At 39.7% G+C, this 27,443-nt stretch overlaps 1 protein-coding gene across 3 annotated transcripts in view; it reads right to left on the bottom strand.

Annotated features, from left to right (window-relative positions):
* Positions 1-27,443, bottom strand: part of ATP11B (ATPase phospholipid transporting 11B (putative)) — a 2,792,721-nt gene that overhangs the window by 1,109,947 nt on the left and 1,655,331 nt on the right. For all 3 annotated transcript variants that reach the window (XM_044070307.1, XM_044070308.1, XM_044070309.1), the window contains exon 22: positions 4,765-4,910. In XM_044070307.1, coding sequence (XP_043926242.1) covers positions 4,765-4,910 — 146 coding nt within the window. The remainder of the gene's footprint in view (positions 1-4,764; positions 4,911-27,443) is intronic.

The raw sequence follows: 27,443 nt of genomic DNA on the forward strand, positions 1-27,443 counted from the left end.
GGCAATGGAACAGTGTTAACCAACCATCAGTCCTCAAAAGTACTCTCTTTTCAGCAGGAAAGGTACGAAGGGCTTTGCAACTGAACCTGACATTTAGTCAGCTCAACTAGAGTTCATTAACGGTTTGAGTGGTTGAAAAGTATCCTGAAAGCTTAGGGAGCTGGTAGACTGTTGAATGCTTGGCAGGATTCAACCCATAAAACTAAGACTACTGCAGAAATTATCAAATGAAGATCATCACAATGTTTTTGTTAAATACCTTTTAGTGCTTCCGCGATGAAATTATAACATTTTCCAATAAGCAAAAAAAGACACTAAACCGGTTATTCATACATTCATAGGTATATACCAGGCTAACTACCACCAGGCCCTTTAAAAGGCTAGCTGTGCAACCAAACACAATTGTGTCCCTATGCATTATGGGTATTTATTAGTAAGGGATAGGTTAGTTAAAAAGCTTCTAATGGTTTTTAGGCGGGGTAAGTTAGTTTGAGCATAGTTACAGTGTGTCTATTAGAAACATGGGGGCCAGACCTGGGGGTAAATGTCAGATTTCCCATCCAGTGATCCTGGTTACACTTAAATAGGGTTAGCATTGGATTCTGCTTCACAATGACGGGGACCCTGTTCCAGAACATTTGGATCCTCTGAGACACATCTGTCTCGCCAACATGTCATACTTATGTCACAAAAAAAAATTTTAATCCTTGTATCTAGTGGTTCTGATTTTGTTTGCTTTGCAGATGTGCAAAAGTTCCATCATAGCTGGATCCAAGGATAACTTGCATGCCAGGCACCTTTCCTCTCAATAACCTGTAGGAAACTGACTAGAGAGACAGGGCTTTAAGCCAATCCATATAGGACAATGTGCTTATAACCCTAGATTCTCCTGGTAAAGAACCTTTGCAAGTGTTCCAACAGTTGCACGTCTGGTCAGGTACATGCCAAACGGGGCATTATACTCAATGATGGGTCTGATAAAGGCTGAATAAAGTGGCACTATGACTTCCTTCGACCTGGATGCATGCTCTTACTTATAAGTTGAGCAACATAGAATCATTTTCTTATTACCTTGGCTACATACTGGTCGAAGGCCAGATTACTGTCTATGTATGTTCCCAAATCCTGGACTACTGGGTCATCTCTTAGGGGTGCCTTATTGATGGAGTAATTAGCTTGGGTGACCATTTTCCCAAAAGGCACTAATACATTTCTTGTCATTGAGTTTTAGTCCGTGACTTTGACACCAGTCATTTGTCTGTGTTAGACTCTTTTATAAGATATTTGTGTCGCGTAAGGAATCTATGACCGCTCCAAATTTGCAGATATCCACAAACTTAGTCAGCCAAACTCCCTTGACATTAGCTTTTACCAGCAAGAAATGATGCCAAATAGGAGCCATTCCAGCACTGAACCCAGAGTTACACCAGTGGTGACCAGTCTCTTAGTGAGGGTGGTAAGTTGGAAATCTAGTCAGTTATGTAGGGATTTATACCCAGTTCACTGAGTTTGTCAACTATACCAGAGTGGGGTATTGTATCAAATGCCTTAGGGAGGTCCAGGTAGGCAGAGTGCACCACTTTCAACTCATCCATTACCTTGGTGACCTTCTCAAAGAAGTCCACAAGGTTTAGTAGGCATGACCTTCTCCTGACAAAGCTAAAGTGGGTTGGGTCCACTATCTGAAAGCTGCCTATGTCTTTGTTGATCGTTTCCATGATACTTTGTTTCATGTCTTTGTGTATGAGACTAGTCAGATTAATGGGTCTGTAGTTTCCGGAGTTAGTTGATGGTTCACCCTTGTGAAGTGAGATAACTGTTGCAGTCCTCCACACTTGTGGTACAAAGCCTGTTTTGAAGTTACAGTAAAAAAAAGTGACTCAAATGGTTCTGATAGGTCATATCTCAAGCTATTTAGAAGGCATCCTGGGACACTGTTGGAGCCTACTGAGGCCGTTTTTTTGGCTATAGCATTCGCCAACAGGACCTACTGGGGGTTACACTAGTAGGTATTTTATGGTGGGAGATGGGTGAGTGTGGGTGAAGTTTGAGCTAAATCTGTCATACAGCAAATTTGCTGTGTTGCTCTGCTCAGTGAAAGAGGCTCCACTGACCCTCAGTTCGGCACACTGCTGCATGCTGCCTTTGAGGCTATGGACATAGCTGTAGAACATCTTGTGATTATCTTTAGCCTGTGAGTCTGTCTTGATCTACTGTTTGGCCTTGCTTGACTTAGTCTTCTTAATCTCCTGTTTAGTTTAATCAGAGAGCTGTTATCACTATGGGAGTTGCGCTTCCTGATATTAGCCGTGACTTTTTTCCTTTTGTTATATAACCTATGAAGGTAAGGATTCCACCAGTGTGGTTGGTTTTTAGAGTTTGTTTTGGGCTTACTTCTAGGAGGTACAGCAGCCTCTATAAAGCCATTTATATGGTTTCACAGGGTCTCCGTGAACAATTCCGGAGAGGTTGCTGTGAACTCAGAGATAAGAGGAGCATTGCATTTTGACAATCGCTTAAACAGGATGTAAGTTTCTTTGTCATAGTTTGTAATTGTTACAGAGTTTGCTAGGGCTACCAGAGGTATCTATGCTGCTGATTCCCACTAGGGATATAAAGGGTTTCAGAAAACAAATCAAGAAAATTGAAAGAACTAGTTCAGAAAACAGCTCCAGCCAATAATAACCAAGTCAAATTGTTAATTAGTAGAAAGACTTTCCCAAAGTGGCTATTTATTACTTCCTGAAAGTCATCTGGAACACACTGATGGACTTTTCACCAAGTTCAAATGCTTCCTGCTGCAAAAGGACACAGCATGCTACCCTTTTCTACAGAGCACCATAACTGATGTCCTCTGCATATCTACATGGTGAGGTGAATGACTACTTTCTGTATGCAAGGAATTATGCAGCAGAAGTGAACCTTCTGATGAACATCTGACATGTGAGATGTTCAAACAGCAGGATCATTTCTACAATGCGATTATAGAAGGATGGGACTTGCTTACAGGTAGACTTCAGCCTTCAAGCCATACTTCAATAGCAATCTCAGACATCCATTAAACCAAGAACAAAACTACCTAACCCATTAAAGATTACAATCCAGAAAGTGATTTGTAAAAGAAAGAGCAACTCATACCATCTTCAGTTCTTTGCTTGGAGCAGAGTCACCAATACATTTATCTGTATCCTCTAGCTTCTTCAAACAGGGTAGAAACATCAGAAATGTCCAAGGAAGAGATGGGAGATATAAAAGCAATACTGACTTGGATATGATTACTATGGCAAGTACTGAAGGGCCAGAAAGTGAAGTGTATAGTGAAAGAAAAAAATGAATCAAGGTAACCTCTTCTTTTTTAAAGGGAAGTTTGAGGTTTCTGCATACCTATGTGACAGTGCCAGTTGAAACTTGTGAGAGGGGGTGGTGTTAGTATCAGAAGCAGTCCAAAAACACTTCTGTAGTATTTCCTGACTTCAACAGCAAGACTGTAGAAAACGCAGCTCATGAAGTAAAGCTATATCACTGCAAATCTGATATTTGGTCATGGCTGTGTGTGTGCGTGTGTGTGTGCGTCTGTGTGCATGTATGTGGGGGGTTTAAAGCCTAAGGCATCTTAAAAAAAAAAAAAAAAAAAAACTAGCTATGATAGAACAGCAATCCAGGTCAGTGATGTCTCGTAATGTCAGTGAAAAGGGCTCAATAAATGATGAAAAAACACAGAAAAGGTAATGAAAAACCACAGGTCATACATTTATTTGTTGCATTTGTTAACCGGGAAAGTCCACCGGGCCTGGAATGAGCTCATTTTCAGTGGAGGCCCGGAGAGAAAAGCTCCACAAAATTACATACAAAGAAAAATATTAATCACATAACAGGAAAAAAAATAATACAGTATTATTACATAGAATCAAACTTTTAATAGAACAAGAGAGAGAAGATTGCAATCACTGCCATGTAGAAGCAATAAATGACATTTCAGTGACACATTAGTTAAGTATATCGACAAGGTGCACATGAAAGTGATGCATCTGCAGGTGCATAGCTGTGAGATTAAGTACAGTGTAAGTACAGTAGAAGAAAGAAGGGCAATGGGTGGAAAGTACAGGTTAAAGTGACAGGGAGGAAGTAAGTAGGCAGAGTGGAGGAAATGAAGTGATAGTAGTATAGCACTGGGGAGAAATCACAAGAATTCAGGTTGTGTGTTAGGGAGCAGGAGTATAACAACTGTGAGGAGAGATGTAGTTTGAGGGATTTTTTAAAGGAGCCCGGGTTGCTGACTGTTCTGACTGAAGAGGGGAGCTTATTCCATGCCTTAGAGACATTATAGGAATACAACATTTGACCGGCTGATACATTCATTATCCTATTACCTACTTAATCCAATTCAAGGCCACAAGGGAATCACACCCTGATAGTGGTACTCAGTAAACACAAGGAGCAATGCCAAACCTAGACTGGTACCAGTGCATCACAGTATACACAAGGCAATGTGAAGGACTGCCAAAAAACTCATGGCATGTCTTTAAGATGTGGAAGATACTGCAGCACACAGTGAAAAAAAAACATGGACACAAGGATGACAAGCAGACTCCACACAGAAGGCACAACAGCCAAGATCTGAACTTGAGAATCCAGCAATCTGAACAACAACGTCAACCACTGTGCCACCCACAGTTCACTTCAATTACAAATATTCCTGTTTTAAATTGAAAAAAGTCAAGGTTATTCAGAGAGAAAAAAGTGTGTTAAAAGTTCATAACTTACCTTGTAAAAAAAGTATTGTACAAGTGTTGCTATTCTGACATAGTATAAATGGCCATGGACCAGCAACAATCTGGAGAGGTATTTAAATCGTGCTATTGCATAGTCACTGTTTCTTACAGCTTGTCTTCCTTCTTTGCCCATGATTCCTAAAAAGAAAATGCACATTGAAAAATGAAATTATGTACATTTAATAACAGGTCAGCTTACTCTGTTTAAATCACACTGACACAAATGTCCTAACCTCTGTATGTATATTAGAATTCCTGGTCTAGCTCTCGAACAAGTACTTTCTTGCCTCTCATGCAAAAGTATGAAAATCTAACATAACATAACATTAATACAAAACAATTTAATATACTAGTTGCATTACTGCCAAAATAGGTTTCCACTACCAGTTGGTGCATACTTTCACTTTAAAAATACAAGTCTTCATAGGAAATTACCAGGCTATCGATCCAGATTTAATTTTAAGCCTAGCCATTTAATCCAAATGTAAAACCATAGAAATCCTAGTCAAAGCTAAAGATTGCATTTAGTGATGACTGCCCATGTCCAGAAGAATTTATGGAGCCCCATCCACTTGTCCAGGTTTCTCTTGAACAGTGTCATAGAGATTGCTCTGTTTCACATGAACTGGTAGCCTGTTCCTTGTTCTGGAAAAAATATACTTGTACTCTTAAAGACAAAGGAGATGGCCCTGTATGTGAATTATAGACCTATATTACTGCCCCCCCCCTATATTTTTGAAAACTCAAAAAAACAAAAAACAAAAAAGATAACATCAATATTCTTGTTTACATACCTATCAATTCAAATAACATCATCCATTTCAAGGTCCTGCATAATCTTACTTATACCAGCAAAAAATAAGGTGGTGTGTAAGGAAGAAAGGAAGGAAACATTATTAGGAAGGATGCCAGTTTACTGTATGACACACACAAATGGATACAAGTTATGCAGGAGTAATCTGGGGTAATGCCAATTCATTTACCTCACTAACCTTACACTGACAGTATTATGTGGGAGTGAACCATAAGCCCTAGTGAAAAAACACAGAGAAAGAGAGAACATGCAAAGCTGTACTTGTCTAGAAAGTACTCAGTGAAATGAGTTAGTGTCTTTAAATTCACGAGTCTCTGCCTGCATGATAATTAGTCTGTATGTTCAGGATGAGTTAGGCTTGTAATTTTATTTTTAAATTGAAATGGCTCAACAATTAAATTTTATTTAAAAATATTTTAGAAATATCAGAATTTATAGTTTTTATCCCCTCATAACCATGTTCACAATAACTGTTCATACTTGTCACAGCTTTTCATACACTCATAGCAGATTACTAGGCAAACAGCTTAACAGCTTTTACAAGCCCAGCCAATATAATCAAATTTTACCCAATATATGGTCCCATAAGGGCAAGAGGATGGAACATGTTTGTGCCTATGCTGCGAGCATCTTACAGACTGACCCTGTCCATAAAGGACATAGAGGCTACCCCAGGTGTGAATTTGCGATTCCCCATCCATTCAGCCAAACTATGTTTGAAAAAGACCAGGGAAAGGCTCTGCTTAACATGAATAAGAAGCCTCTTCCAAAGAAGGGGCAATCTCTGAGACACATATCTCTCTCTCCAGCATATGTTTTTTTTTTTTTGAGTTGCTAATTAAGTTTAAATCCCTAGATAGGGTGACCCTTATGCTGTGTGACTTGCAGATATGTAGCGGCTCCATCAAGGCTGGATTTAGGGTCTATATTAGTTTGCTGAAATGTCTTTTCAGTGAACACATACTCGTCGACCCTTATTCAGTGAAAATCACTTCCACAATTCACTGAATATTCTAAGGGCAAAGATGCAGTTGGCCAACTATACAACTTTGCCCTTTTCTCCACTGTAGTGTGATCTCGGAGTTGGTATACATTGTTGGGGGAAGTGTGGGGGGCACAGCCCTACCACATCGGGGGTGGGTGGGGGAAAAGCCCCCTACTTGTGTGGGTTTGATTTAGCAATATTTGGGTCTGTTGGGTTGTGATCAAGTATTTCTTTGCCCTTGGATTATTCAGCGAATTGCGAAAGGGTTGACAAATACGTGTTCGTGGAAACTGGGTTTCGATGAACTAATATAGACCCTGGATTTCAGTTCCTTTTAGGTCAGACATAAGTCACCCCTTAATAGTCAGTAGGAGGCAGAGTAAGGAGACACAGCTTTAAGTCTGTCCACATAAGACGTTCTTTACACCCTGTATTTTCTTTGTAAGTAACCTCTGAGGTCACTCCATCTGCTTTAAGCAGCTAGTCAAGTATGTGCCAAACCGAGCACTGTACTCGATTATTGGTCTAATGAGGGCTTAGTACAGTGGGATAATAATTTCCTTGGATCTGGATGCCATACCTTTTCTTAGAGTTGTGCCACACAAAAGGTATTCCTCACCACTGTGGACACATGGTCAAAGTTCAGGCTATTATCTATCTGTGTACCTAGATCTTTCACCTCTGAAAATACTCTTAGAGGTGTACTATTGATGCTGTAATTTGTAGGGGCATTTGACTTCCCAAATTGTATGATAATGCATTTTTTCACATTTAGTTTTAGGTCATGACTTTGGCATTAATCATTTGTCTGATTTAGACCCTCCTGAAGGATATATACATCATTGAGGGATTCAGTGATTGCCCCCAGCTTGCAGTCCTCGGCAGACTGTCATCCAGAGGCCTTCCACATTAGCCTTGACTTCCGAGAAGCATATTCTAAACAAGAGTGATCCCGGCACTGAACCCCGTATCACACCACTAGTAACTGGCCTCTTGTTGGATCTGGATTCACCCACTTTAACCACTTATGTCCTGTCCATGAGCCAAATGGCTATCCATCTGGTGACATAGGGATTTATGCCCAGTTTTGTGAGTTTATTTATAATACCTGACTGGGGTAATGGATCAAATGCCTTGACCAGGTCAAGGTAGGCAGTATGCACTGTTTTACCCTCATTCATGGCCTTAATGACTTTCTCAAAGAAATCCACCAGATTCAGTAGGCATGACCTGCCCTTGCCAAAGTGGGACGGGTCCAGTGTTTGGTGGTTTCTTATGTCATTATTTATCAGGTCCGTGATTATTTTTTCCATGGCCTTACATACAAGACTAGTCAAACTTATGGGTCTATAATTTCCCGGGTCAATAGATGGTTCCTCTTTATGCAGAAGGATGACTGCTATTCTCCTCCACTCTATTGGGACAAAGCCATTACAGAGACTGTCGTTAACAGAGATCCTAATAGGCCTGACAAGTCCTGATTTAGGCTGTTTATAACGCTTAAAGATATGCAGGTAGGTGCGTGCATGAATGGGTGTGCCTTCGTTGAAGGTTGAGCTGGCACCTCAGCACCGTAAAAATCTATTGCCAATCATAAATGGACCGGCGTTCCGCTGTGGCGACCCCTAACCCGGAAAAGCTGAAAAACATTACTATAAGGCAACCTCCATTATCATCAGGCCCCATTGAAGCGGTGTTTTTTGCTTTAGGGAGCCCAGTGGTAACCTGTTCCTTGGTGATAATGAGGCGGAGTAGTTGAGGCTGATGGGGAGGTAAAATGTGAACTGAAATGGTCAGCCAGCTGATTTGCTATATCTTCTGGCTGAGTCTAGGAGATGCCACCAACAACTAATTCTGCATATTGCTGGGTGCATGCCCTTAAGACGACAGACATAACTGAAAAATGCTTTATGGTTATCCTTAGCTGTGGAGGCTATTTTTATGCCAAAGTCTGCTTTCAGAGAGTTGACTAATTCCCTGATTCACTTGTTTAAACTAATGAGGAACATTTTGCACTGTTGTGCACATTTCCTCTTATGTCTTGGCAGGATTTTGTTTCTTTCTTTTGTTGTGCAACCTAACACCAGGAGTCCACCAGGGTGGCTTGTTTTTGTGGTTTGACCTGTATTTATTTCAGTCTGATACTGCTGTTTCTATGCAGTTGTTTATATGATTGTACAGGGTTTTTGTGTGCACCTCTGCATAGGTTTCTGCATTTCCTGGATTTGGGGGAGCTTGGAAACCTGCTATGCTGTCCCTTCATAGGGAGTAATTTACCTCAGAGAAGTTCTTAAAGTTTTTGGGGTTAGGTGAGGGGAACTAGTTTTACCTTTATTTCAAGAGAGTCCGCTTTCTGATCTGATATTACCAGTGAGGGCATCACACGTGGGGGGGGGGGGGGTCTAGCACTCTCCCATATTTGTGAGTACCACATCTAAGATATCTTCAGGTATAATGCATGAGTTTCCTAGTTCATGATGGGGGACCTGTAACTATCAAGAACATGGTAATGGATTATTCCCATGGTTAGCTGGACATGGAATAGCTCAAGCATGTCATACTGTTTGACCAGCCCTGAGGTGTGCTTATCCTTTATGTAGACATATACACTTTTGCAGTTTGCTCTTTCATGTTCAGTGGGTAGCTGCATTGTATGAAAAGCATTATAGCCATGCACTGCAGGAGTGATTCTCTTGGTTTTGAAGCATGTTTTAATAAATGGACAGATATCAGCATTCCCCAGGGTGAGGACAGCTTCTAGGAACTGCAGTTTGTTAATCAGACTGATAGCATTAATTATTAACACCTTTAGCTTGTTCTGACTAACTTTTGTAATGTTTCAAGTTTTTTTCTGTTTAGAAATGCCTGAAAAATGCATTATAGGGGTGGATAATGTTTTGGCCAATATATGAAAGCCTAGAGGTGACAGGTGAAGAACATCCCTGGCAAAGCAGTGTGGCCTGTCAACCATGTCCTCTCAGGCTGACAAGTACTGGACCACTTTGGAATGACATCAGTAGATAAAGCCAATTGCTAAAATCGATCATTTTCCCCTGGTATTGTGGCATCATCCTAGGAGATGGCAGAATGCTGCTCAATGCTAGGCTCATACCTGCGGTTTAGTAACCATGTCCTTCACACTGATGTTAAATAAAACTGAGAATGGTTATGCTGAGTTGGAGGGGTGAGGTTTGGGACATAAATGAGTAGTTAAGAAATTTGTTTGCACACTGCCATTGTTAACATACTGCTCGATATACTAATGTGATGCATTTACAGATGTATCTTGCTAAATTCATTTGTGATGCTAAAGACAAAAGTTGGATATGATAAAGGACACCAGTGTGGGTTACATAATTTGGCTTATAATACAAATCTGGAGGACAGTGCATATTTTATTAATGTTAGTGAGAAGTGATGAATGTGGTCCTCTGGAATGTGAAGTGAGAATAATGATGAAGAAATGGTGTGGCAGTACGGCACGCAATGCTGAATGAACAGGAGTATTTAAAAATGAGACAATGTGATATGCAATATTGGCAGTGCTAATTGTGCTTACAGCACTGCATTAATCATAAACAGACATTAGTAAGTAATTTGATAAATGCTTGATGAAGGCGCATGTCTCCTTCTCAGGGTGCAGATGAGAGGCATGAATGGGATGGAAGACCACACTGGCTTAAATTATACAGAATGACTAAGGAAAGAATGAGAGGTTTGTATGGATAAAACTATGGAATGGAAGAGCAATAAAAATTACAGAATTATTGACAAAAAAGTACTGTGACACAGCATATTCTTTTAAAGTATGACATGAAGAAATGGAAGGACTACTAGTGTATAAAAAGCCCAGAGCATTATAATGGGTAGAGCAGAAAGAACTAAAGAGTGGACAACTTAGGAGAAGTGATGAGTGGATTACAGCCCATACTGCCCTAGGCCAGGGAATATAACCGGTAAAACAGTACCTATGTGAGTTTGCTGACAAAGTATTTGACAGAGAAATACTGAAGTGAAATAGATAAAAAAATGCTTCTCATTTCAACCTCTTATTTATCAGATATGAAGTAGGGCAGAGATGACTTAGGGATACACTGATTTAAGAGTGCATAGCTCCAGGTTGCACGCGTTACATTGAAAATTATGCATAATGGGATGACTTCCTGATGCAATTACCCTTCATTATGGAAGAATTTCCAATTGCCCAGCTTTCACTTTTAAATAAAATACAGATGTGGAGAAATCATGAAAATTACAATACTGGAAAAAAGTAAAAAAAAAAATAATAACAACATTTGTTTAATTAACATTCTGGGAAATAAAACACTGTTGGTAATAAATGGAATGCTGAGGCAAATGCGATTTGGATACAAAAACATCTGAAAAAAGATGAATGTTATAATGAAAGTTTTACTGTACGTATTAATTTATTAATTTTGTTTGGTAAAAAGCAATAAACCAAAAGAAAAAAAAGTAAAAGATTGGAGAAGGCTTTACTGGGCAAAGGGTATCACGTTTTCATTGACGACAACAAGGCCCTAACATAACGGTTCTCGATACTGCCTGGAATCTTTCTTTACCATAGTGGGTATAACAAAAGGCAATAGCTGAGGACAACCATCTACAAATGGTCTGCTTTGACACAGGTTGTCCTTTCTTTGTCTCAACACGAAAAACAAACTGCTGACCAATATTTTTAAAGGACTTGGTTCTGTCAAGATAGGACCTGTGCTGCCTATGCACATCTAGAGTATGAAGAATCCTTTTTCCCTGGTTCTGAGGATCTGGATAATACACTGGGTGATTGATGGCTTGATTCAAAGTCAACTCTGCAACCACCTTATGATTTATTCTTAATGATACCTTATTCCCTATGGGATAGCACATAGGTTTCACCCACCATGACAGCTTGCAACTCAGATACTCTTCTTGCAAATATCATATAAATAAGAAGAGCAGTTTTCCATGTAATGAACTTTAACTCTGCTTGATTTGAAAGCTCATATGGAGACACCAACATAAAGTTAAGATCCCAAGAAGGAGTGTCCTCGTTTAGGAGGTCTTAAGTGTAAAACTCCATTCAAAAAACGTTTTGCCTAAAACATAAAAGTGGATGATCCATGGGCAGACATGCTGAAATGGCCACAAGATGTACCTTGACAGAGGAGTACAAAAGGGTAGAGGCTAATAACTCACACAAACATTTGAGCACCAGTGCTACATAATCCCTGAGAGGGTCATGGTTATTGGCTAAACACCAAATAGAAAATATTTTCTACTTGCTGATACAAGACTTTCTAGTATCATGTTTTCTTGCCTTATTTAGTACCTGTTGCATGTCCTACGAAAAGAGGTGCATAAAAGGAAATAGAATTGAATCATCAAATCAGTTAGTTGAACATGATTGAGACTGAGGTGCGTCAAACTCCCCACATCTTGAATATGTAGTTCCAGTTTCTGAGGAAGTTGGTGGTAATAGCCATTAGCAAATTCCATAACAAAAGGATAACCAAAGCTGCCTGGGCCAAATGGAGTCACCACAATTACTTCTGTAGAGTCCTTCTGTATTTACAGAATCACCCTGGATATTAGTGGAAATGCACGAAGGAAAAATTCATGTCAATGGGAATGAAAAAGCATCCGTTTTCCTGCTTGTAAGGGTTCTTGGTGCAGTTTTTGATCTGTGATCTATTTTTAAAGGAGTCAAACAGATCTACTCAATGTGTTTCTCCCAATGGATCAATTCCTGGAACATCCCCTTGTTAAATTTCCATTTGTGAGGGTCTGTCCTGGTTCTGCTCAGCTTGTTTGCCACTAGGTTTTCTGTGATGGAATATAGGATGGTTGGAGGGGTAATGACAGCTGAAGAGCTACTTCCCATACCATTAATGTCAGCCTGCACACAGACTATGACCTTGTACTCCCTAGCTTGTTGATGTTCCCTGCAATCACCTGAAGAAGTTCTGGAGACCACAGAAGATGAAGAGTTTTTGGGGCATGGATCACTGCCAAACTTTCTTTGTCATTTATGTGCTTTGGTCTAGCTGAGGAATGCATGCACCTTTACACCCAATGAAATTGTCCCAAGTGAAACCTGAGGTATCTGTAGTTACAGACGGTCTTGGAGGAAGAAGAGAAAAGGGGAGAACTAATTTGTTTGTATATGTAGTATCCACCAGTGCAGTTCCTTTTTCAGAAAGTCCAAAACTAGAATCTCAGATTCCTGAGGATGCAAATGTTGGGTCCCATGTGTTTTTTTTTTGTTTGTTTTGTTTTTCTTAAACACTGAATCTTTTCCATGTGTAACCTGGCAAGAGGAATCATGACAACCAGAGATGTCATGAACCTAACGAACATGAGATACTCTCAGACTAAAATCTGAGAATGGAATGAGAAGCTCATGAAGATTTCAATATAAAAAAATCTTATCACCTCCTGTGTCAAAAAAGCCTTTTTTTGCATGGTGTCTGAAAGACATCCTAGAGAAAAAATTACATTGTGACAGGGTCAACGTGGATTTCTGGATCTTTATTTGGAACCCCAGAGTGGTCAGAAGAAATAAAACCCATAGTAATTTGACACCTGGGAAAACACTCAGGAAAGATTAGTAAGACTTCTAAATAAGGAATATGAGAATGCCATTCAGTCTGCAATGAGCTACAGCTGGAGCTAGATACTTTGTAAACACCCTTAGAGTAGTAGATAACCCAAAGGGTAATGCAGAGAATTGATAACGTGGCCCGGACACAGAAAATCTGACTACTTTCCTGAAGCCTTTGGATATAGGAATGTGACGACATGCATCTTTTAGATCTAATGCTATCACAAAGCTTCCCTGGGGAATGAAAGGTAATGTACTCTGAAGAGTCAACATCTTGAATTTTTGAACTTTCACATACAAATTTAGGAAGTTAAGACAGGAATTTGTCTCCAAGAAGATTATTTCTGTGGTAGCAGAAATACAAGCTTTTGCCCTTTTGAATTAAGGACACTGATTCTAGGTGTCCTAGAGTGGGTAAGAGCAGAAGATCCTGAGGAAAACATTATGTACAGTTCCGAGGGTGGGGAGGAGACCATCCAGGTGCAATTAACCATAGGCAAGACTGCTCTGCAAATTGTAGCATGTTACAGGCCACCATCACAAACTCAGGAACCTCACATGGCCTTCCTGAAAACACTAGAGGGGATAAATGTATCACCAAACACCATCATACTAGCTGACTTCAATTACCCTAATATAGACTGGGAACACTACTCAAGCCCAAACACCCTAGCCCAAAAGTTCCTGGAATTCATAAACTCAAATGCCATGGAACAACTAGTCACCATCCCCACAAGAGGAGAAAACATACTTGATCTCATCATCACGAACATGGGAGCACAATGTTCAACACCGGAAGTATACCCCTCACTGGTGAGATCAGATCACAAACTAATCTCGCTGGAGGTCCTCATCCCACCCCACCTGAAATAAAAGACCACAGTAAAGAACTTCTCGAAGCCGACTTCACACTTCTAAAGACTAGTGTGGTCTCCTTTAAGGCCCCGAGCCGACGGAAAACAGTACTCAAGCCGCTGAATCACTTACAAATGCCTTCTACCAGCACCTGCAGGACTGCATGGATAAGGCAATCCCAAGCAAAACAAAGACTCTTTGTACCAAAGGCAAGCGTCCACTCTGGTGGACCCCAGCCATAAACAAACTCTACAACAAAAGGAGGAAGCTACTACAAGATAGAGCAAAATCCTTAAAAGGTAAGACACCCTTGATCACTATAAGTAAAAACTAAGAGCTCTCATAAAATCATCCAAAGCAAATTTTGAGAGAAAATAGCTAAAGACTCAAAAGACAATCATAAGGCCTTCTTTAGCTATGTTAGAAACCTGGGAGGAAACTCCCAGATATGCTCAGAACTAGTTCAAAATGATGTGAAGATTACTGATCCTACAGACATTGCCAACATACTGGCTGACAGGTTCAGTGCAAACTTCTCCCCTCCCCAAAAGGAGAGATATCTATACCAAGCGATTGCAGCCCCCAAACATCTCCAACGCCCAAGTGAGAACTGCTCTCTCCAAAGCAAAAACACAGCATCCATGGGACCTGATGGTGTCCCCGGCTGTGTGCTCCACAAACTCAACGAGGAATTAAACCCACAGCTAGGACAGCTGTTTAATCATAGTCTTACCTCTGGATACGTACCCAGGAGTGGTGCACTGCAACTGTGGTCCCACTTCACAAAGGCGGTGCCTCCACCGACCCTGGAAATTACCGGCCCATTAGCTTGACAAGCCTTATCTGCAAAGCCATGGAGAGGATCATAATGGACCTCATAAATAAAGACATAGGAATTTACAGACTTTGGATCCATCCCAGTTTGGCTTTGTCAAAGGCAGATCATGCCTTCTAAACTTGGTTGACTTTCTTGAAACAGTCACCAAAGCCATTGATGAGGGAAAGGCAGTCCATACAGCCTACCTCGATCTGGCGAAGGCCTTTGATACAATACCCCACTCGGGTATCATTGAAAAACTCATCAGCTTAAATGTTAACCCATACATCACAAGATGGGTTGCAAACTGGCTGAGTGACAGAACCCACAGGGTCAGAGTTGCTGGCGCCATGTCAGACTCAAAGCCTGTCACAAGTGGTGTACCACAGGGCTCAGTCCTGGGCCCACTCTTGTTTGGCATCTACTTTTCAAGTACAAGCAAACACAGGAGGGTTATGGCTGACAAAGTTTGCAGATGACTGCAAACTGGGCCATAGTAGAAAACACATCTGACACAGATATCCTTCAGAAGGGTCTCACAGAAACGGATAACTGGTGCCAGAGCCATGGCCTAAAGTTAAATGCCAAAAATGCATAGTCATACCCTTCGGGAAAAACAAGGTTACCCCTAGCTACCAAATAGGTGGCAATCCACTGAGTACAGAAGAAGTTATCAGGGACCTGGGGACCCAGGTTGATAGTAGTCTGTCATTCGACACCCATGTAGCTAAAGTAGTTAGGAAGACCTTCTACATTGCCCACCTTATCATGAAGGGATTCTCATCTAGATCAAGGGAGGTCATAGTCTCCCTATACTCATCACTCATCAGACCAATGATTGAGTACAATGCCCCATTCGGAATGTATCTGACCCGACACTTGCAGCAGCTGGAGAGGCCACAAAAGTTCCTCACCAAAAGGATAAAGGGTCTCAAACATCTGTCCTATGCTGCCCGACTGAAAGAACTCCAGCTCTATTCAGTCGCCACGCTTGCTCAGAGGTGTCCTTTGCCTAACATACAAGGCCATGTCAAACCCAGAATTGATGAATATGTTTCACCTCAAAAATACTAGATCCGTCAGAGCCACAAGGGCGGAGACTTAAACCTCGACACGGCTATTAATAGGACGTGCTGGAGGGATAGATTCATCACCCAAAGACTCCCTATGCTGTGGAATAAAATCCCGGTATATGTGAGGCAGAGCACCTCGCTGGCCTTGTTCAAGAGAAATCTTGACCAATGGATGGGAGATCGCAGATATACCCCAGGGATTACCTCAGTGTCACTGCTCAACAGAGGCACAGCAAAATAATGGGTATAGTTCCCCATACTAAAGGGGTGGCGTAAGCCACAAAACTATGGGCTAGGCTTGTAAATGCCCTCGGGCAGATAACCTAGTATGAACCTATGAACCTATGAAGTGTTTGTATCCAGTGCCAACTGTACTCCTGAGTCACTATTAATAGCCAGGAGTCTGCCACAACTCTTACCAAAGGGGGATGTTTAGAGCAACTTGCTGTGACAGATTCTAAGAAACAGGGGCAGGATGGGTGGTGGCTGAAAGAATACTGGTGTAGTCATTTGGAGGTTCTTTTTTAGGAAAGAATCCTTGTTGTTTGTTTCCCTCCTGCCAACTCTTTTTATTTCCCAATTTAAGTTGAGAAGGTAGGGTTTGTTTATTCAGTTTCTTAGATGTGAAAGATCTGTGAGATATGTAAGGGAGCCAGAAAAATCTTCGAACCTCAAAGAATTAACTTCATTCTCTCATCAAACTGCTTGAGGACCTGAGTAGTAGATGGGCCAAATAAAATATCATTATCTATAGCTGAATTCAGAATTTCAAGACTCTACCTCATCAGAAAACCGCTGATTACGTTTCCAGGTATTTCTCCTAAAAACTGCAGTGGAAGCAGTGACCCTAGATACAATACAATCACAGACACTCCTTAAGGCATGTTTAGACACTTGACAAATGTTAGAAATGATAGAATTGAGACAGGTACTACATTCAGGGGGAAGTGTGGTAGCTAACTCTCTCAAACTGTCTGAAGAAATAAGTACAAATGTATAGCCTTCTTGTGTGCGGACTTCTTTCCTTTTCCAATTACAACAAAACAAGTTATATATAAATTGGGTTTATTAGAGTTTTCTAGTTAGAATTTAAATATACATTAGACTCCCTCTTATCCGACCTCTCTTTAACCAGCCATCAAATTTCTGGTGTATCCCTAACAGAGAACAGAGAAGAACAACACTTCTGCCTCCTCTGGACTACATAATGACAGACATTTGAGTTTTATTATTTTATTATTTATTATTTATTTGCAGTTGGTTTACCAGGATAGTCCATTGGGCCAAAAAGAACCCATTTTCAGGAGTCCTGGAGAGAAAAGCTCCAGAAAAATATAGATTACAGTAGGTATTATACATGCTTAAACATTGTAAACTTTCAAGTAGACAAGTTCAAGTACAATGCACAATTATTACAATTAATTTAACAGTGTTAAAACTAAAAAGGATTATACATAAAATCAAATTACTAATTTAAAATTCTACTAAAGTTATTTCATAAAGAGAGTTCTCCATGTGAGAGGAAGAGTGTAGAGAATTCTTACACATTCTATGGTTATAGTAGGAATGTAAGAGGTATATATAATGAGGGGGAGAAATCAAGGGTGTAAGCAGGACTAGGAGGAAAAGGGGATGTTCAATGTAGTTAAGTAGGGTGGGAGCAAGAGCATTCCCACTGGGAAAGTAGATGTGAATGAAGAGATTTTTTGAACATGAAATGGTTAGAGATAGTACGGATAGATGGAGGTACAGAGTTCCAGAGACGTGCTAAGCCATGTGAAAGATGATGTTTGCCTGGGGGACGGGTTGGTTTGTACACTTCTAGTAGATTTTGGTTGTTGGACCTTAAAATTCTATGAGGTATGTGCATTTTGAAGACAGAAGAGAGGGAGGGACAGAGGGAGGGTTTGAAAATTAGTTTGTGCGTAAGGGATAGTTGTGTGTAGGTGAAATTATTGGGTAGTTCTAGCCACTTAAGTTGTTGGAGAGAGGAGCAGTGGTGGGAGGAAGACTTTTGGTTGGTAGCAAACTTGGCAATTTTATTGTAGCAAGAGGAAATTTGTGTTTTCAGGGAGATTTGTAGGTTAGTTAGTAGTGGAGCTCCATAGAGAAGGGAGGGAATAAGAAAGGAAGTAGAGCGAGTGATTTTAGTAGCAGTTGTAAGGTAGAGCTTTTGTCGATAGAGCATCCCTAGTTTTTGATGGGGTTTTTTTATGTTTAGTTGTAGATGGGAGTTGAATTTTAGTTGGTTATCAATTTGGACTCCAAGTAGTTTGGTCTCTGTCACTAGTTCTAGTGGAATGTTATTCTCACTAGTAATAGAGAAGTTGTTTGTATTGAGAGAGTTGAGTTTAGTAGGGGTGAATATCATTAATTTGGTTTTAGAGGTGTTGAGTGCTAGGTGATTTGTTCTCATCCATTGTTCAATGGTTGAAAAGGCATCTTGAGTTAGCTTTATGAGAGTAGGGATAGTTGAGGCAGTGCAGATAATGGTTGAATCATCTGCATATTGGATGATATTGGAGAGGGGGATATCTTTGTGGAAATCATTTATAAATATATTGAAGAGGAGGGGACCTAATATGGATCCTTGGGGGACACCAGTTGGGGTGTTAAGAAATGAGGATGTTGCCTTTTTCCATTTTACTGCTTGATATCTATTAGTTAAGTAGCTAGAGAACCAGTTAAAAGTAGAGGAAGATAGGTTAAGTTTGGAGAGTTTGGGTAGAAGCAGACTATGTGATATAGTGTCAAAGGCCTTAGAGAGGTCAAGTAGAAGCGTAGAGACAGTAAGGCCAGAGTCCCTGGCTTTGTTTACAGTTTCAAGGAAGGAGAGGAGTGCTGTTATAGTGCTGTGATTTGGTCTGAATCCATGTTGTGTAGGAGAAAGTAGGTTATCTATGAGATATGGTAGGAGTTGAAGTTGGATGCACTTTTCCAGGAGTTTAGAGATGGGAGATAGGATAGCTATGGGGCGGAAGTTTGAAACATTGTTGTTATTGCCACCTTTATGTAAAGGTATGATGAAGGCCTTTTTCCAGATTTGGGGAACTATGTCTTCTTGAATTGATCAGTTGATTAGTATGCTAATGGGGTAGGCAATTGCTTCAGCTGCTGAGCTGAGAAAGTAAGAAGGAATGTCATCAGGAACATTGGTGCATGGTTTTAGTTTCTGAAGGAGTTTTTGTATGGTGGATGTGGGTATAGGTTTGAGAGAAAATGGGGGTGTGCAGAGGGGGAGTTAGGGGTTGAAAAGGAGGGGGAAGGGAGAGTAGGAGAACAGGTGGATATTAGAGGGGGTGGAGAAGATGGGGAGGGAGTGAGAGTAGGAGATGAGGTGGATGGTAAAGAGTTAGTAGATATGAGTGTGGCATTGGATATAGTGTTGGGTTGAGTGTAGTAGGGGTAGGATGGAGGTGAGTTGGAGTGTGTGTTGTTGGAGAAGGAGGAGGTTAATTTAGAAATAGATTCAATGAAGAAAGAACTGAATTGAGTATCTAAGTCTATATCAGTGGCATTAGGGTCAGGTGTTGGGGTGACTGTTTTACTGGGATGAAGCAGAGTGGAGATACTTTTCCAGAATTTTTGAGGATTTGTTTTGTTTTTGTTTTGAAGTAAGTAAAAGTAATTTTGACGGTCAGAGATAAGTTGTTTTACTCTGTTTCTAAGAGTTTTATATTCATTATGGATGAGGGGGGTCTTATTTTTCTGGTATTTTGCCCAGACTTTGTCTCTTTTCTGCATGGTAGCTAGTGTGTTTTTGGTGAGCCATTGGGCAGTTTTAGTTTTTATTCTTTTTGTTCTTAGAGGAGCATGGACGTCTAGTAGTTTTAGGAATGTGGTGTTGAAGTGAGCGACAGCGTTATCTAAGGGTAGTGTTTTTAGACAATTCCAGTTTATTGTTTTTAGGGAGTTAGTAAAGGTTGATGGATTAAAATTTTTATGATTACGTGTTGTAATATAGTTATGGGTATGATGTTGGATTAAGGGGAGTCGGTGAGTGAAGATGGGTATGTGGTCACCAAGGGGGTCGGGAAGAGTTCCACTGTCTGAGAAATAGTGGGGATGAGAGACTAAGATCCAGTCCAGGATACTGCCAGTGGAGAGATGTTTTGATGGGTATGTGATAGAGGTGATTAGTTGTGAGAATCTATGTAGGTTGATGTTAAGTGGGTTTGTGGGAGACTGAATGGAGATCCAGTTAATATTCATGTCACCTAAGATTATAGTCTCGTTACTAATGTTGTTGGTAAGCCAGGAGAGGATGTCTTCCAGTGTGGATACATTATCTCCTGGGGGGATGTAGAGTGAAACTATACATATGTGTTTGTGTTTGTTAACTTGAAGTAGTGTTATGAGTAGTTCTGCGTTTTTAAATTGGGTTGTGGGTTTGTTGTAGGGGGTAACTGACAGGGAGGTTGAGTAGAGAAGAGCTACTCCTCCACCTTTTCTATGGGGCCTGTCTCTTCTGATGATAGAATAGTTTGGTGGGCGTATTTCTGAGTCTTTTATATGGGGCTTTAACCATGTTTCTGAGATGGATAAGATGTCTGGTTTATGATGTGTTAGCCAAGCATGGAGGTTTAGGACTTTGTTCACTATACTTTGAGAGTTTAAGGCAGTGAGTATTATGGATTTGTCCTTAATTGTTGAGGGGGGGGCCTGGGTTAGGATGGATATCACCTGATAATAGATTGCTAATGGGAGATAGGGTTAGGTTGGAGAAGTAGTAAGACAGTTTAGAGAAAAGGTCAGGTTGTATTGTGCTTTTGTAGGATTTAAAAAGTGTTATATGTAAAGGGTATTTCTGAGTGGTTATAAGTTTAAATGGAAAACGTACAAGGTTATTTAAGGGGCATAGATGGGGGGAAATTGGGATGTTTGAGTGAGGTAGTATGGGGCTAAAATGGTTAGTTACATGGTAGGATTGGGAATGGTTGGAAGAAGTAGGCTGTGTAAGGTGGTAGAGGTAGGTTAAGGTAAAGAGTAGAGTTAGTGAGATGGGGAAGAATGTGGGTTGTAGAGGCATGCTAGAAAGGAGGTAACTTTAGTTGTTAGGTAGTTGGTGAATTATGTTTGGAGATGGTAAAACAAAATGTAAGGATTTTTAGAGAGTAGGTAGAGGAGAAATGTGAGAGTTGTAAAGTGTAGTGGGGGATGTGTTATGGGAGTGGAAATTGAGGTGAAAAAAAGTTATTTGAGGCTAGGTGGTGTATCTAAGGGAAGTAGGTAAAAAAGTGTTAGTAGTTGAAGGAGTGTGTGTACTGGAGAATTAGAGAATAGATGGACTAAGATGGGTGGTGTCTATTAGAGGTGAATGAGGTAGAGCAGGTGGGAAGGGTAATGGGTGTCTCGAGTAGTGGAGGGTGATTGGATTATGATCTGAGGGGGTGTGGTTAATGTATGGATAAAGCTAGAGCTGCTGGGGGCGGGTGGAATTTGGGGGCAGGGTAGGGGAGCGGAGTGATCCCGCAGGGCGAACGGAGCGGGAAGAACTAAAGGAGTCAGAAGAGGATCAGAAACCTATCAGTGAAGTGTTAATTAGCAGAAGGTAAGTAGTAGGGACTTAGAATTAGTGGGTTGGAATGGGCTGGAATGTAATAATAGTGAGGGAGAAAAGGAAAGTAGTAATAAAAAGTGTTAGAATGTAGCAGAGAGAAAAAAGAAAAGTTAGAGTTTACAGTGAAAGTTGGAGTAAGTAGCAGTAGGTATTAGTGTGGGGAGGGTGCCATCTAGTGGACAAATGCAGAATTGAACTTTGGTACACCAGGGCCAACCCAGGTCAGGGTTAGACTGAAGGGAGGAGGGAGCAAGTCAGGGAACTAAGTGAGGGGGAAGAATGGGATAAGAAGAAAGGGGAGTTTGTCTGCTGGCTTTCCTGGCAGGGAACAGATAAAACACCTAGCAGGGTTTACAGACTATATTAATGCAAAGTCTGGCAGCAATTACATCGATATGAATGCAAGGTCTGGCAGCAGTTACACATACTTTCTTAGATTCTGGGAGAAGCTTCGTGGAGGCAGCAGGGTATGCTGAAGTTGTTTAAGCAATTTGCTGGGAGTGAAGAATATTACTTTAGGTGTGGGTGTCCACCAGGCTGTAATCACAAGGGGTAAGCCAGGATGAAAAAGCTGGAGGATAAGAGAAAGTGAGGAAATGAGTTGTACTATAGTAGTTAGTAACACAGTATCAATTGAGCAGTAAGCACAACAAACAATAATTATAGTATAGTATAGTTATATACTATAGTATAGTATAATATATAGTATAGTTTTAGACTTCATATTCATTAGAAAAATGTATACTAACACAAATACTGTTATTTTAGCTGATTTATAACCTATAAAATGCTATTTTGCATGCATTTTCTGATTAACAAGCTATTCATTTATCCAGCCTTAGATCCAATCCCAGCAAGACCAGATAAGAGGGAGTCTACTGTAGCTACTTTTTAATGTGTATACTTTACTGTTTAGTGTTATAAATATTAACACATTGGTGCAGTTGATAGATAGGGGCTTCTTTCCTTCAGTGTCATGGAAAAGCAAGCAAGTTTTAAAAAATGTTAATTTTGTGGAAACAAAATACTACCCAGAGGGCATGCAAGACCTGTGTGTAGTGTGACTGGGCATTCTCCATATGTCCACTGATTGAGAAATATGTGCAGGGTTTGGAATAATGTATTACAAGGCCTATTGCCACCAAATCCAGTGGTGGCAAAAATTGAAAATAAGCTTCTCAAAAAGCTTCAAAACAAAGATCCCGACTCCAAGAAAAGGCATTCTGACTCTATGGCTCCGACTTTGGCTCTGAAAGTTCTGATGTTTGAACTGCCTGTGACCCACACCACAATGTACACCACACTGCCATATCCACAGTCTTTGAATCAGACTTTTTTTTAAACACCTTTATTGAATTAGCACTTGTGACATAGGCAAATTTACATTAATATAAAAGTAATCAAACTGTATTAAAAGTTCACATTTACAAACATACTTCACATATATTGGTATATATCATACAACATAAGCAATGTTACATAAATTATTAAATTCCTGTCTTTTTTTTTTTTTTTTAAACAAGAAATATCTTTATTAAACCATCACTTACAGCATAGGCAATCATACATTTTATATAAATGAAAACAAACCACAATGACACAATCCTAGTTGCAAGCATTTTACATCACAAACCATACTGAAACACTCGCAGTTGCAAACATTATACACCACTTAAAATCTGCCCAATCATTTTCAGCCAAACATTACATAGCTCATTTAAGTACTGCCTTCTTTAAAACGTCATTCCTCCCCTGTACGTATTATTCCCAGAAGTCCCATTTTTTTCCGATGTAGTTTGCTCCTACCCTTTTCTAAAGATCTCAATTCCAGTTGTTTTATCACTGTTACTATATTCACTGCTTCTAGTGTAGTTGATTTAAATTTTGATTTCCATTTTCTAGTAATTGCTTTTTGGCAGCCACCATACTTAGACCTTACCATGTCTAGGCAGTTCTGATTCTGTATCATAGCTCTAAAAAATCATCTCTCATATCACAGCAATCTGTCCACCCAGCATCTCCGACAGTGCATCCTGCAGGGAATGATAATGTGCGCCAATTCATCTCACTCCCAGAAAATATATTCCCAATTACCTCTTTCTTCCCCATCACACCTTTAATATTTGCTGTCTACCAGAAGAAAATTTCTCTGGAGTCTACTTGGGGTATACAAATATATATGTAAATATTTCCAACCAAAAATCCTAAATCTTGTAGATTATGTTGCATATTTGGGAGAATATCCCATTGTTTTTTTTTTTTTTTTTTTGAGAATTGCTTATCCAATCTCTTCCCAACCCTTCCATTGATAGGGAAGGCAATCTCTAACCTGTAGTCCAAATACATTTTTGGCATCTTCCCATGCTATCATCTTTCCCTCTCTGGTTATTTGCTCCTAATATCTTGGTTCCTTTGCCAGTTTCCTCCAAAAAAAATTCCAGCCCCCTCTTGCCTATTCTCTATATCTTTAACTGCAGTCATCCCTATCGGCAAAATCTCCTTTCTCCATTCCCGTGTTGGCTTAGCTCTTAGGATACTTTCTGCTACTTTATGGATATAATACTCTGTATGATTGTTATTCTCCTTAAAGGCCTGTACCCAAAATCACAGTCTCTCCTTGTTTCTTCAGCTTCCCCTGTTTTATCATCATCCCTTTCCCCTTTCAATTACCTATTTTTTGGCTTGTGTTACATACAGAAGCCCTAACTGTGTAGTTCTGAAATATCCATTCAATTTGTGTAATCCCAACTGCCCTGTTCTACTGGAAGAATCAACTTATCCAACTTGACTCTTACTGTCTTCCTTGCCCAGAAAAAGTCATTCAGCTCTTTGTTAATTGCTATCCACAACTTCACCTTTGGTTGATAAAAATATGCCTATCTTGTGTATAACACTAAAGGTACTAAAAACATTTTAACTACTTGTATCTTACTATCCACATCCACATTACAAAGCTTCCTTTTTCTCAGTTTTTGCATTATCTTTTGTTTAGTCTCTTCCCACATATCCTTAGCTGCCACACCAGAATCATTTTTAATCTGTATTCCTAAATACTTAATTTTATCATGTCCCCACAGAGAATGCCAAACTAACTCACGTGTGAGTACATAATTTACCGCTATTGCCTTTGTTTTAGCTCCATTAGCTTTGTATCCGAAAAGATTTTAAACTGTCTCAAAATGTTCAACAACACTGTAATGTCTCTTTCTGGTTTTGTTAAGTATAATATCTGCAAACAGAGCCAGCTTTTGTTGCCTACCATACCAATTATATCCTTGAATTTCTGATTCCCTTATTTTTTTATTTGCATTACATTTAGAACCTTTGGCAAAGGGGAAAGAGGACACCCCTGCCTGGTTCCTCTGCTCAAGCAAAGATCATCAAAGAGGACTCCACACACTTTAATTTTTGCCTCCGATCCCTGATATATCCTCCTAATCAACCTTATAATTTTTTCAGGAAATGCAAATGCTTTCATTGCCCTGCTCATAAAGTCCAAGCTTACTTTGTCAAAAGCTTTCTCTGCATCAAGACCCACCAACAGCAATGGTATTTTCTTACATTCTGCTTCTCTCTGGATTATCAGTGTTCTGTTAACATTGTCAAATTCTTGCCTCCCCCTCCACAAAACCACACTGATGCATATCTATCACTTTTGGCACTATTTTAACATTATTTTAGCCAATATAGATAAGAACACTTTATACTCCTGGTTTAGTATTGAAATGGGCCTGAGCGGCTGCAGTGGTGCAGTGGTTAGCATTGCCACCTCACAGCAAGAGGTTCTCCAGTTTGTACTGTTGAACAAAACCTTCCAAAACTACATCAGCTTTTCCATCCTAGCTTCCAAACTTGCACAGGAATACTAACTATTCCTGGGGACTTTCTTGTAGACTGGTTATACATCACCATTTTTATCTCATCTCCTCCTATCCTAACCATTAGTAACTGAGCATCATCTACCTCTAACCTTGGCATATTTAATTCTTCCATAAACATTTCCATTTGTATCTTTTCTTGATTTCCGTATTTCTCTGCTTTATACAGACTTTCATAAAATTTCCAAAATATTTCTAATACCTCTAGAGGATCTCTTATTACTATCCTTGTTAGAGGCTCCCTAAGCTTGGCATCAGCTCTTCCTACTTTCTGTTGCCTAAGTCATTGTGCTAAAGGTTTTTGTGCTCTAGTGTTATCAAAAAACAGCTGCTTACCAAGTAATCCTTCCAAACTCGTGCATATTATCAGTCATCTTCTGCATAGCATTTTGCAGTTGATCCTCTTCTTGTTCTCTGAGATCCCCCCTATTCTGCAATACTTTTAACATTTGTCAGTCCCTCTAAATAATTCTTGTTACTTCTTAACCATAGCTCCCTTTCTTTTATTTCCATACCAATTTTAAACTCCATCTTTATTTTATCCCATTCCCTAGCTATATTTTCAGAAGACATTTCTATCCTCTTGAATAGCTCCTGAATAATCCCCACTACCAATTCCTTAAACTGTCTCTCTTTTCAACAGATAGGTGGAAAAGTGTCAGTGTCTCATTTTTATTTCATTACCCTGTGTTTTTATTTTAGTTATTATTGCCCATGATCTGAAATAGTTATTGGGTAAGTATTAAGACCATTAATTAAATGCACATGTTCCTGTCAAATGAAAATTATGTCTAACCTAGCCCAGTTTTTATATCATGGGGAACAATATATAAATTCACTCCAAACTCCTATTACTGAATTCACATCTTCCAATGCCAAATATTTTCATAAACGTCTTCAAAAATCTGCCCTTCTTTGTTATCCTTTCCCTTCTGCCCCCCCCCCCCCAGACACATCTTCACTGCTGAAAATGAAATACGAGTCCCTACCTATAAGTAATATTCCTTGCTGAAAGCCGACTGTTTCTCTCAGAATTTTCTTACGCTCCATTATAGTAGTTTTAGGTGGAATATAAATAGATGCTAGTGTAATCCTCCTCCCATGCCAGTAGCCCCTTAGCACTACAAATCTGCCATTATCATCTTTTATTAACCTCTTCTATAATGATTGGAGCTCCCATCGCAACTAATATAAGTACTCCTGTTTTCCTTTGTCCCAGATATTCCACTGAATACCTATCCTGAAAATCTTTATCAGATTCACATGTTCAGTTCATTCCAAGCGCATCTCCTGTAACACAGCTATTTGCACTCCACATTTTTAATACTGTTCACCACTCTTTCTTTTTTGTATTCATCTGTGAGACCACTGACATTTAAAGACATTACAAAGAACAGCACTCTATTAAAAAGTTATTATTCCCACCCTTTTTTTGTTAAATGTCTAATTCCAGCTTTTGTGTTACATGCATAAACTGTTTCGCAGGTTGAAATTTTATTTATTTTATTTTACATTTGTTAACCGGGCTAGTCTAACCGGATATATTTCCATTTTCAGCAGAGGCCCGGGGAGAAAAGCTCCACATAGACATAAAACAATTACATAGTATGCAAAAAAAGAGCAGAATAAAAATAATGAGGGAATAGACAATATATGGTATTATATTATAGGATACAACAGTCTTGAAATAAAAAATGCACAACTTATTTAACATTATTTAACATATTAAGATGTAAAAGAAAGTAAAAGAAAGAATAGAAAAGACATTAATAGACAAGGAGTAAGTAGATTAGTTACTTTTATAAACTGTCAGCTGTCTATAAACAATTGCTTCTTGTCGTATCCATTTGAGCCTATGTCACATCTTACAAAACTTTTTGTTTTACTGAAAACCCTCAAACAAAAAACAAACATCCGCAAAACCCCTCTAAAACCTATTAACTTAATACTAACAGACATAAGTATGTACATCTTCAAATACTGAAGTTTTACCTTCCTAATAGGAACAAATGTCCCAAACTGACTCCACATTCAGAGATCTGAGTTAACCTAAATGAAAGGTTATCCATGCCAAGACATATGGTGTAG

The sequence above is a fragment of the Protopterus annectens genome, chromosome 4.part1 (genome assembly GCF_019279795.1).
Source record: "Protopterus annectens isolate FY-2018-M chromosome 4.part1, PAN1.0, whole genome shotgun sequence".
Classification (NCBI taxonomy): Eukaryota; Metazoa; Chordata; order Ceratodontiformes; family Protopteridae; genus Protopterus; species Protopterus annectens.